Source organism: Chiloscyllium plagiosum, unplaced genomic scaffold (genome assembly GCF_037043375.1).
Source record: "Chiloscyllium plagiosum isolate Xiang-an unplaced genomic scaffold, Cpla_swu_hap1 HiC_scaffold_23, whole genome shotgun sequence".
Lineage (NCBI taxonomy): Eukaryota > Metazoa > Chordata > Chondrichthyes > Orectolobiformes > Hemiscylliidae > Chiloscyllium > Chiloscyllium plagiosum.
Window position 1 is genome coordinate 17,050,464 of NW_028270161.1, and position 13,022 is coordinate 17,063,485.

At 39.3% G+C, this 13,022-nt stretch overlaps 1 protein-coding gene across 4 annotated transcripts in view; it reads left to right on the forward strand.

Annotated features, from left to right (window-relative positions):
- The window catches only part of lrguk (leucine-rich repeats and guanylate kinase domain containing), a 159,666-nt gene that overhangs the window by 146,224 nt on the left and 420 nt on the right, over positions 1 to 13,022 (forward strand). For 2 of the 4 annotated variants that reach the window (XM_087999385.1, XM_043713222.2), the window contains exons 18-19: positions 171 to 302; positions 10,664 to 10,842. In XM_087999385.1, coding sequence (XP_087855511.1) covers positions 171 to 302; positions 10,664 to 10,842 — 311 coding nt within the window. Of the gene's footprint in view, positions 1 to 170; positions 303 to 1,716; positions 1,736 to 10,663; positions 10,843 to 13,022 lie in introns of those variants that run through there. The other 2 variants (XM_087999384.1, XM_087999387.1) reach the window with 2 other exon arrangements.

Here is a 13,022-nt window from a genome sequence, read left to right on the forward strand (position 1 = left end):
CGGCAGGCATTATTATTATTCTAATATATTGTTAATTTAAAAGCAATCATGAATCACTGTACTGATTTGATGGGAATGAAGGAGAGGAAAGAGATCTGAGTGATGAATATCTTTAACCTTTTTCAAAAGGGAGGGAATGAATCTAATAATAATGAATTCTCTTCCTGTAGGGTTCGAAACGTCCCCAACATAAGCAGCACTAGCGGTGTTGTATCAAAAATCACATCCTTCACATCCCTTGTCCCTGTTTTAAGTTCAACTGGTTATGAAGAGAGCTCAGACAATTTATCTCATTTGATGAGGTATGCCTATTTCAATATCATTTCAAGTTTTTTATTGAGAGTGAGGGACTTTTTAAAAATTGCTTTTCGGTACAGGTAGTTCTGGTATAATGCATGTTTCGGCAGTGCTATTTGGCTATAATGTAGCTGAAGAATTTTTGAGAATGCTTAAATCCATTGGCAATAGCGTGATTTCAGCGGAGAACGGTTCACACACTTCATTCTGTGCACGCTGCGATGTGCACGCCAAAATCTCTACACCGTTCTGGTGTCCGTGCATGTGCGATGTCGATGCTGGTCTTCGTGCCATTCTGTGCAAGTGCTGACATCAGCTACCAACAGAGCAGCTTTCAGTGAGGGATACTGTATAGAGAGCAGCTTTCTTACATTTTTTAAATGTGTGAAATTTACTTTGTTTTGTTAATAATATATGATTACAACCTTCAATCAGGCTGTGCTTTACTTTGTGTCACACATTTAGGTCATTTTTGAGCGATCGTGAGTGATATACTTTGCAGGTCTGCTCCTAACCCCATTTTTCCCACAGGCCCCATTATCTACTAAGCGATTTTCTATTAAGCGAGGTTTCGCTAGAACGCAGCTACGACGTTATAGGAGAACCACCTGTACTAATTTTGTGCTCTTCAAAGTAAAAGATATTAATATTGATAAATGGAATGATCAAAATTTTAGGAACCTCTCACAGTTCTAGGTCAGGCACATTTAAATGCAGTTAAAAGCTTACAACAATGTTGCAATCTCAGGAAACATTCCTCCATGAGTGTTTCACCACCCACTCTAGCAATTATGTGACTTCTAAAGTTTTGCCAATTGCAGGCACTTTAGTTTCATCCATACTTAATGGAAATTGATTATATATTCTTCCAGATTTATGCCATGCAAGAGGGCATATTTGGGCATGTGTGACCTACGCACATGCAAACATTGGCACTCACACTCTTGTTGGATTTAGTTAAATATGATAAATTACAGAGCCTGTATAAATTCCATACCGCTGGCTCATTGTCTCATGCAGCACCCTGATGCACAGTATGCAAGTTTGATTTCTTCCATGCAGCAAAGTTCAACTATCCCACGACATCATTTGCAAGAGGTAAAATGGGGTGAAAGCCAATGTCCTATCAGTCTGTTCAAGGTGACATCAGGAGAGGTGTAGAAGCAGTCATTTGAAATTGAGTAGCTTTAATTTCCTCATACTTGACTTGATCTTTAGAAAATCATTCCTTCCCCCAGCATAGGATTTCATTTGAAAGGAACACTATCCTTTCATTTCACTCAACCTTCTTTACATCGAACAACCTAACAGTATTAGTTGCCTTTGCTGTGTCAAACACATCTTGAATGTAGGTTTTGCCTTTAGAAGGCGATCTAAATTTAGGAAATATGATTAACATTTTATAATATACCTTCACAGGTTGTGAGCATCACTGGCTAGGCTACACTGTTGTGTGGAGTCACATGTAGACCAGACCAAGTAAGGATGGTACATTCTCTTCCCTAAAGTAAGGACATTAGTGAACCTGTTTTTTAATGATCATCATTATCATGTCATCACTAGATTGGCTTTTAATTCCACATTTTTACTCAATTTTCAATTTCAACAACTTCTATTTTGGGATTTGAACCCACATCCTATGAACATTAACTTTGGTCACTGGATTACTAGACCAGTGACATTACCACTACACCGCAATAATGGCATATTCTTAAAAGCAGCGACTTCTGATGTTTTGATGCACAAGCTAGGGCTGAGAGATTTATTGTTTAAACTGGCTCAATATTCACCAGCTGTAAGTATTTTAATGTCTTATAGACATCAGCTGCAAAGATTTTTACTTTTCAGCACTTCTGTTCTGACGGTTATCTATCCTTCTCTGTGGGAATGCAAAGAATGGAATAACATTTAGCATCCCCAATTTCAGAGAACTGATGAATATTTTCTCCATTATCTTCTCATGAAAATAATTTCATTTTTGTTTCCAGTAAAGGAGCTAACTATAAGGCTCAATTCCAAATGTATTATTTTACCACAAGTGCAAATTCTTTGTCCGCAATCTTGATAATAGGCTTTGGCAGATTATTCTTTTGTAGAAGCTATCATAACCCAACTTGTTCAATACACAAGAGTGACAACAGGTTGAATTTAAAGGACTGGTCTAAACAGTGGTTAGAGATGTGGTTATCACATTATTTTGATACTCAGTGACACATTGTGACAGATGTCAAAGAGCTTGGTCAAAGACATTGACTTTCAGGAAACTCTTCATAGAGAGAGAGAGAGAGATGTTGAGGCAGAGAGATATAATTAATTAATTCTCGAGAACATGGCCTAGATGGTGAGGCCAAAGTTGGTCTTTACATCTAACACATATGGGGCCCCAAAATGGCTACAGGAGAAATAGCTGTAACATAACTTTTGCTCCTTATGTGTAAGAACAATCAACAATCATATCTTTGTAACCGATTTTTAAAAATCGTTTGCAGGATATTCTTATGTCTAGATCAGCTGAATTTAGGACCATCCCTGATTGCTCTTGAGAAGGGAGTGATGAACTGCTTTCTGAATTGCCACAGTCCATGTGGTTTGGATACACTCAAAGGGCTGTAAGGGAAGGAGTTAGAAGACTTTGACCCAGTGACAGTGAAGGAACATTATCACATGTGGCTAGGGGATGGTGTTCCCAAATATCTGCTGCGTTTATCCTTCTAGTTGGTAGAGATTGTGGATTTGGAAGGTGCTATCTAAGGAGCCCCAGCTAGTTGTTGCCGTGCATCTGGGAGATAGTGCATACTGCTTCCACTGTGGTCTGTTGTCACTGTGTATCGATTGTGAAAGAAGTGAATATAGAAGGCATTAAAAATAGGTACCAGTCAAGTGGACTGCCTTGTACTCGATAGTGCCACGTTTCTTGAGTATTATTGGAGCTGTACTCATCAAGGCAAATAAAAAATATTCTATCACTTTCCTGCCTTGTAGGTGGTGAATGGACTTTAGAGAGTCAGGAGGTGCTGCAGTATTCCTAGCCTTTGATCTGTCTTTGTGGCCACATTATTTATATGGTTAGTCCAGTCAGTTTCTGGTCAAAAATAATGCCTAAGATGCTGGTAATGGGCTATTCAGCAATGTTTCGTTGAATGTGAAGAGGTGATGGTTATTTACTGCCTTGTTGGAGATTGTCATTACCTGGCATTTGTGTGGTTCAGATGTTGCTTGCTACTTGTTAACCTGAGCCTTAATGTTGTCTAGGTTTTCCTGTATTTTGAACATTGTACAATCATCAGCAAAAGCTCCTACTTCTGAACTGATGATGGAGCAGATGGAGATGGGTCTTGGACACGACCCTGAGGAATTCCAGCAGTGATGTTCTGCAGCTGAAATGATTGACCTGTAACAACCACAATCATCTTCCTATATGAAAATTATGACTCCAACTAAGTAGAGCTCCACACCCCCCCCCCCCCCCCCCCCCCCCCCCGCCCACCCCGCCACTCCCCAGTTTTGCCAGGGCTCTTTAATACCACAGTGGATCAAATGCTGCCTTGACATTGAGAGCAATCACCCTCCCTTCCCTTCTTGAGTTAGACTCTTTTTCCACATTTGGATCATGGCTGTAATGAGGTTAGGGGCTGAGTGGGACTGGTGGAATCCAGACTGAACATCAGTGAACAGGTTATTGTTGAGAATGTGTCACTTTATTAGAATTGTCTCCAATACCTTCCATTAAATTGATTTGAATTGAGGGTAGACTGTTGGGATGTTATTTGGCAAGATTGCATTTGGCCTGTTGTTTTTTGGTGACAGGACATATATGTACAATTTTCCATATTGCTGGGTAGGTGCAGTATTGTCAGTCTTCTGGAACAACTTGACATAGTGCTGGAGCAGAAACCTTCAGTTCGGTTTTCAAAATGTTGTCAGGGTCCAGAGCCTTTGCAGTGTCCAGTGCCTTCAGATATTTCCTGATACCATGTGGAACTTTATGAAATTAGCTGAAGGCTGGCATTTATGATGCTGCTAGTGACTTTAAGAGTAGGCTGAGGTGGATGATCCAATTGGCATAGCTAACAGAAGAGGGATGCAAGTGATTTAGCATCATCTTCTACAGTGATGTTCTAGGGCCCCCACTATTTGTGGAGATTTCTTCTCTAGTGATTTGCCTAATTGTCCACTACCATTCATGACTGGATGTTACAGGACTACAGAGCTTAGATCTGATCCATTGTTATGGTGTGAAGTAATCCTGTTTTGTCATCTCACTGAGTTGACACTTTATTTTTAGATATGCCTGGTGTTGCTTTTGAAATGCCCTCCTGTGTTGAACTAGGGTCGATACTCTGGATTGAAAGTAATGGTAAAGTGGGAATATGCACCAGCCCATGAGTTTTAAAATTATGGTTGAATACAATTCTATGCCTGAAGGCCCACATGGATGTCCAAATTTTGCCAGATCTGTTCAAAGTCTGTCCATTTAGAATGGTGCTTGTGTCACACAACTTGATGGAGCCTATCTACAGTGTGAAGGTGGGACTTTGTCTCCCCAAGGACTCTGTGTGGTTGTTCATATTGGTATTGTCATGGGCAGAGGCATGTATAACTGGTAAATTGTTGAGGAAGAAGTCTAGTAGATTTTTCACTCTTCTTGGTTCCCTCACACCTGTTGCAGGCCCAGTATGGCAGCTATGTCCTTAAGGCCTCGACTAGCACAGTCAGTAATGGAGCTATTCAGTTATTCACAGTGCCATGACCTTGAACAATGAGTAGCATAAGAAGACATTGAAGTCCCCCGTGCAGAGTACATTCTGTGCCCATGCCAGACTTGGTGCACCCTCGAAGTGATGTTCATCAGCTGAGTCAAAGAGGAGTGGTGGTAATTACCAGGAGATTTCCTTGCCTATTTTTGACCTGATCCCATGATTTGACAGGGTCCTTAGACAACGTTGAGGACTCCAGGGAAATCCCCTCCCAACTGTACACCACTACTACACCACCTGTGGTGTGTTTGTCCTGTTGGTAGCACAGGGCAAAAGCTGGAATGTTGATCATGTTGTCTGGGACATTGCCTGCAAGGTGTGATTCTGTGCGCCTGATGATATGAGGCTGTCATTTGCCTACTCTGTGGTACAGATATTCCAATTTTAGCACAGTTGTTAGTAAGGAGGACTTTGCATGATCAACAGGCTGCATTTTCTGTTCCAATGCCTTGTTTATTGGTGGGTGGTCTGTCCAGTTTAATTCCTTCATGAAACTTTATAGACATTAGTTACAACTGAGTCGTTTGGCAGGCTATTTCATGACTAATGACCTCACAAATAGCACATGCAAAGAACAATTTAAAATAGACCGTTCAATGGGATTTAACCTGCAGTTGTACCTAATAGTCCATCGGTCGATCACAGGAAAGAAACTGAAAGCTAGTTGGCTCAGTTGGCTGGAACTAATTGACGCATGAGGTTTGTTATCCCCTATGCTGCCTAATTTAAGCTTATTGCTTGCGCTGGTCGCACTGAAGGTCAGAATTGCCTTCTGACAGAGAACTCAAGAAGAAGACAAAACTCTCATCCACCATGTGCTTGATAGCTCAATATTACTGACAATGTGAAGTGCCAAAACTGAAAGCAACCCTGTAACTAAGGTTTAACAAAGATCTTGCACAAAAACAAAATAGTGTTTTGTTTAATAATGGAACATCCTGTAAACACTTATCATGTAAGTTTGAGTATGCAATTTCATCATGTTCTCTGATAAAGTGACGATTCAGCTGAGCTCCTGTGTATAACTCTGTTTTAAACATTATAAAATTAGTCTTTATTCAGTACATTAATGATCCTTAAAGAAATATTGATTAAGATTTCAATTTTCAGCATCTATTTCCAAAATATATATTCATTGGTGAGTGTGGTACAATAGGAATGAAGACAGAAATCTCACAGAAGTTACACTGTTGAATAATTAGTACTGTTTTTAATCTGTTTTTCAAATATATATTTCTGTATCTTACTATGTGATGATACCTGTTTTTTTTCTTATTCACTCATGGGACATGGATGCTGCTGTTTGGTCAGGATTTATTACCCATCCCAATATCCCTTAAGATGATGGTGATGAGCTGTCTCCTAGAACTGCTACAGACCACATGCTATCGGAGGATCAACAATACTCTTAGAGAGGGAATTCCCAGATTTTGATCAAGTGACAGTGAAAGAATGGCAATATATTTCTACAGTTTGGTGCGTGGCTTGGAGAAGAACATGCAGGTAGCGGTGTTCCCATGTAACTGTCCCCCTTGTCCTTTTAGATAGAATGGCCAGGGTATAGAAGGTGCTACCTGAAGATTGTTGGTGAATTTCTGGAGTGCATCTTGTAAATAGTACATACTGCTGCTGCTGAACATTGGTGACGTAGGGAGGGAAGTGGATGTGGTGCTGATCAAGTGGGCTACTTTGTCCTTGATGGTGTCAACCTCTTGAGTGTTATTGAAGCTGCACCCATCCAAGCAAGTGAGAAGTCTTCCATCACATTCTTGACTTTTTGCCTTGCAGATGATGGACAGGCTTTGGGGAGTCATGAGGTGAGTTACTTCAGTGATGGTAATACTATTGGAAGTCAAGGAGGTTGGTTGGATTGTTTCTTATTGGAGATGGTCATTACCAGACTTTTGTGTGGCACAAATGTTGCTTTGTCACTTGTCAGCCCAAGCCTGGATGTTGTCCAGATCTTGTTAAAGTTGAACATTGCTTCAGTATCTGAGGAGTCGCGAATGGTGCTGACCATTGTACAACCATCGGCAAGTGTAATCACTTCTGACATTATGATAGAGAGAAAGCCATTGATAAAACATTTAAATTTGGTTGGGCTAAGGACTGTATCCTGAGGAACTCCTGCAGAGATGTCCTGGAGCTGAGATGACTGACCTCCAGAAACTATAACCATCCTCCTGTGTGCCTGGTATGTCTCCAATCACTGAAGAGTTTTCCCCTGATACCCATTGATTCCAGTTTTGCTAGGCCTTCTTGATGTCACACTCAGTCGAAATCAGCCTTAAGGTCAAGGGTATAAGTTGCATCAGCTGTATATGCAATTTCAATTGTTAATATATTTCAGTGAGAATTTTCAATACCATATATTCCTAAGGCATTACCAACCTTGTGTATTGGTTTTCCCCGACTTTCAGTCAGAAAAATCTAAACTGCTTAAGAAACTAAATCTAAAGGTACATATTCATTGTAGCTTATCATCAGTAGAAGTGTGTTTCAGTGTGTTTAATCTTGTGCAGAAGAAATTGAGTGCCAAAACAGCTTCTCTGCAACAGGAATGTAGGATGAAATACACAAAAAAAATTGTAATTTTGGGGCACTTGTGATGGAGGGACAGCAATAATCTTGTGACTTTAATCTAACTTTAAAAAATTGGAAAATCAGTTTGACAAAGATCAGGAATTTATAGAATTATTTTGAAAAGGCTTCTTAGGTATTATATTCTAGAACCAACCAGAGAGTAGGTGTTATACTAGACTTGGTTTTGTGTAATGTGACAGGATGACCTCAGAATAAAGATAGGTATTAGCAGCCTTGTTATCAGCGATCACAATGTCATTGAATTTTGTATCCAGCTTTAAAGGGACAAAAGTGAGTGTGGAATAGGTATTTTAACTTAAATAAATTGGGATGACAGACATTCCTGATGAAGGGCTTATGCCCAAAACGTTGATTCTCCTGTTCTTCAGATATTCCCCACCTGTTATGTTTTTCCAGCGCCACACTTTTCAACTCTGATCTCCAGCATCTGCAATCCTCACTTTCTCCATGACAGCTAAGCCTGTTGAAGTGAACTAGAATACTAAGGTCGAGAATAGATCAATAGAGAAACAGTGACAGACATTTGAAGGTCATATTTCAGAATACTCAGAATAAGTATAAAAAGAAAGAGAAGTTGTAAGGGGAGGATCCATCATCCAGGTTTAACTAAAAAAGTTAAGAAAAGCAACAAACCTAAGCAAAAAACATATAAATGTGCAAAGATGAGTGGCAGGTCATATAGTATGACAAAAAAATTAATTGAAAGAAAGAGATTAGACTATGAGAGGAAAGTGGCTAGGAATGTAAAAACAGATGGCACAAGTTTGCACAAGTATTCCAACTGGAAAATATTAAGTAAAGTGAATAATAGTCCCCTCCACAGTGAAAATGTAAAGTTAATAGTGGATAATATGAAAATGGAAGATGAAATAAACAAATATGTCACTTTTCTCTTCACTTTTGAGAACACATAAGACATTCAAGTATTGGTTTCAAATCAGGAGATGGAAAGAAAAGAGGAAATTGATTAAAGTACAATCATTAAAGAATAAGTACTGAGCAAACTGATGGAGCTGCAGACAGTAAAGACCCTGGGTCCTGATGGATTTCATCCTATGGTCTTACAAGAGGTGGTTCATGAGGTAGTAGATACATGGATGTTCATTTTCCAATTTCACTGGAAAGAAGTACATGTAAACCCCGTTTTTTTCAAGAAATGGGATGAGGTGATAGTTTCCTGTTTTCTATTGACCAATTAACTTGATATCTATCGTGAAGAAAATGTTACAACTGATCAGTAAAGAGGTTGTAGTTGGATACTTAGAACATCTCAAAGTAGTCGTGAAGAATCAGTGTGGTCTTGTAAAGGGAAATCAGTTCTTTGTAGGAATAACATACTTTATGGTAAAAGGAAGCTCATTGGCAAATGCCTTCCAGATACAGTATGTCAAGGTGCCACATAAAAGGTTATTACACAAAGTATGAGCATTGACTGTAGGAAATAACATCATCATGAATAGAAGATTGGCAGAAAACAGAGTATGCAAAAGTGGGTCTTTGATGGACAAACTTGAAGGCATCGTAGCTAAATTTGCAGGTAACACAACAATAGGTGGGAACATATGTCATGAAGAGGATGTAATGAAATTGCAGACAGATATAGATAAGCTGAATATGTCGGAAGAATCTGGTAGATGGAATATAATGTAGGAGACTGAAATTATTTGCTTTGGCAGGAAGAATCAACAAGCAGTGTATTACTTAAATGAAGAATGGCTGCAGACTTCTGAGATTCAGGGAGTTACTAGGTATTCTAGTGCATGAGTCACAAAGTTAGTATGCAGATTTAGCAAGTAATTAAGAAAGCTAATGAAATGCTATCCTTCATTATAAAATTGAATTGAACACAAGTAAAGGCATTATGCCACAGTTCTGTACGGGATTGGTGATTTCAGATCTTAAATATTGTGCATAATTTTAGTTTCTTTGTTTAAGAAAGGATGTAAATGCATTGGAGGCAGTTCAAAGGAGATTTACTAGATTGATACCTGGAATGAGCAGGTATCTGTTGATGAAAGGTTGGACAAGCTGAGCTTGTTTCCATTGGTGTTTAGAAGAATGAGCAGCGACTTCACTAAAGTATAAAAAAAGCTGAATGGTTTGGTTAGAATTGGAGTTAGTTTAGTTGTCTGAGCAGCTGATTTGCAACACAGTGTAAAACTTGCAGTGTGAGTTCAATTCCTGTACCAGCTGAGATTACCATGAAGGTCCCATCTCCTCTTTAGAGGGTCATCACTATTTTAAAATTATTCAGCAGTTGGTTGAGGCAGGATCATTAAATATCTTGAAGCAAAACTTAGATTTTTGTTAGTCAAGCAAATCAAACCATGTAGATGAGAATGTTGGATTTGAAATATATCAATCACTATCGTAATGATTGGGGGAGCAGATCCAAAGAGCCAAATAACCATCTTCTTCTCTTAATTCATAATTTCATTTAATGTGTCATAACAGGAAGAGCACACAATTTCGGTAGCTTTGGTAGCTAACATGCTGAAGAAACATAACAAGCATGTCATTATCTGAAGACAGATTGGGTTAAAGCCTTCCTCCATACTGATTTTGACTCACTGGTAGGAGTTAGGTTTGGTTGTTGTTTTCATCTTCACTGCTTGCACAGTATTCTGATGGGTCAAAAACAATGGAAGTGACATTTTTGAGAGTTCTTTAACAGAAGGGCAATTTACTCCATACCATGTCAGCAAATCTCCTGGTAGCAGGAATGCTGAGTAATTCTTTGGATTTGACTTGTTCCTTGACTAACATTGACTAACTTTTTTTTAAAGCACTTACTTCCAAGGAATGAGGCAATGGTCGACTCTGACACTTCCAAAGGCCCTTATGGTTTCTATCATTGATGCTGAGGACTTTTCACTCAGCATGGACCATTCGTCTAAAATGTTTCCAAACCCTAGAAATATTTAGCTCCAACTAGTATTTTTGTCCTTGCTAAATTGAAATACCTACAATTCTGGGCTCTAACTCTATATTATTGCTTTCTCCAGCAGCTCTGAAGCAACTGAAGAACATTTTCAGGAGTCTTCACTTTCATCGGCCGAAGAAATGTCAGAAATAATTAAACCTATAGATCTAGATACTGACTCATCCATGGAAGTTGTCTCTCAGGCATTACTATCTGACTATAAACTCCTTGGTATTCCAGGCTTCAAGCGAATAATGGAAGGTTTGTCTACCCACTATGGCAAAGGCAGCTGCTAAATATGGCAGGGCAGAATGGAGGAAATATCAATAACTGGGAAAACCAAACTATACAGTATGAGAGGCAAAAAGGGGACATGAGATAGCTTTGGGAAATAGGGTTAAGGAGAATTCAAAGAGTTTCTACAAATACATTAAGGACAAAAGAGTAACTGGGGAGAGAATAGGGCCTCCTGAAGATTAGCAAGGCCGCCTATGTGTAGAACTGCTGGAGATGGATGAGATACTAAATGAGTACTTGGATGCATCCCATTAGGTCCAGGGAACTTTTCTTTTTTACTAGTATGTTTTCTCTAGTGATAGTTGGTGTATTTATTTCATCTCCTCCTTTTGCCCTTGATTATTTAGTATTTTTGGAATGCTAATATTATTTTCCACGGTAAAGACTGATGCAAAGTATTTATTTGACTCCTCAATAGATTTAAAACATAATTAAGCTTGTTTTCTAAATTGTAAGACCATAAGATACAGGAGCAGAAGTAGGCCATCCAATATGGCTGATATATTTCTCAACCCCATGCTCCTGCTTTCTCTCTGTATGAGAAAAGAATGTTACACTCAGAAGGTGAGTCATGGCTCCAGAAGCAAAGGTAGCAATAAAGATGTGATAATGACAGTGCATAGAGAGATTATAGGGAGAGTAGGAGCTGTGAATGACCAAGGCTGAAGCCAGTGCTATGTGACAAAATATATGGGGGATGGGTGAAACAGAGGCAAAATGGAAAACAGGGGTGAAGGGTAGCAAAGGGGGAAGAGGAGAGGAAAAAGGTGATGAGAGAGTGGGAGTGAGAGAGAGACAATCAAGAAATAAGAGGTACAGAAGTGAAAAAAAAAAATAAAATAAATGAAATAAAATTACAGAGCAGAATGAAAACAGAGGGATCGAGATGGGATAATCATCTGAAGTTGTTGACTTCAAAGTTGAGACTGGCAGGCTGTTGCGTGCCTAGTCAGAAGATGAGCTCCCCACTCTCTCATCACCTTTTTCCTCTCCTCTTCCCCCTTTGCTACCCTTCTCCCCGTTTTCTATTTTGCCTCTGCTTCACCCATTCCCCCCCATATTTTGTCACATAGCACTGGCTTCAGCCTTGGTCATTCACAGCTCCTACTCTCCCTATAATCTCTCCATGCACTGTCCTCTTTATTGCTACCTTTGCTTCTGGAGCCATGACTCCCCTTCTCTCAGCCCAGTATAAATACCTCCCTATTTCTCCCTTTTTTTAAGCTTTGACAAAGGGTCAGTTGGACTCAAAACGTCAGCTGTTTTCTCTCCTAACAGATGCTGCCAGTCCTGCTGAGATTTTTCAGCATTTTCTCTTTGGTTTACTGCCCATTTGCCCTACCATATTGCTGCTTGAATCCCTGCATTTCCTCTTATCAGCATTCTTTGGAGTGTCTGCACTGTTCAAATTAAGATTCCATTATACTTTTTGTCTTTTTAATGCAAAGTTATGCACTTTGGCTGCATGATGATAATGCCCTAAAAGATGGCACCACTAATATATTAGGAACATTTAATTCAAATGCTGTTTGAGTTTCAGATCGGATTCATTCCTGAGAAATGTTTAAACAGTTGGTGCCGATGTGATAGATCCTAAGCGATTAGAAAATTTAGGCAGATTAGAGTTGGCTAGTGTTCAAGACAAAACCAAACTACAGATGCTGGAATCCAAAGTAGACAAACAGGAGGAAGGAAAGACACAAAGCCAGGCAGCATCAGGAGGTGGAAAAGTCAACATTTTGGGTATAACCCTCCTTCAAGAACAGGAAATGACATCACCAACCCAAGGAAACCTAAACATATAAATGGAAAGTGGGTCACTGAGGATGTTACCTAGTGTGGTGGTGAAATGTCTGAAAACAAATCTTCCAGATCAGCAATCAAACTTCCATCCAGAATCTCACCTGAGCTACAAATTTTCTCAAAATTAGTAATATGCAGTACGAGTTGGGAAGGGAGCATTGCCAGATAGGAATTTGATCCAGTGCACAACCGTCACATTCAGTCTATCATTAATGAACAGAATATGTTTTCCTGCTATCTGTCAGCTGTGTTTTATTCCAGAAGGAATGTTCTTTCAATGAGAAAACTGCAAAATGCAAATCAATGACTTTAGTAGCTGCAAAATAACTGCTTATTCCATT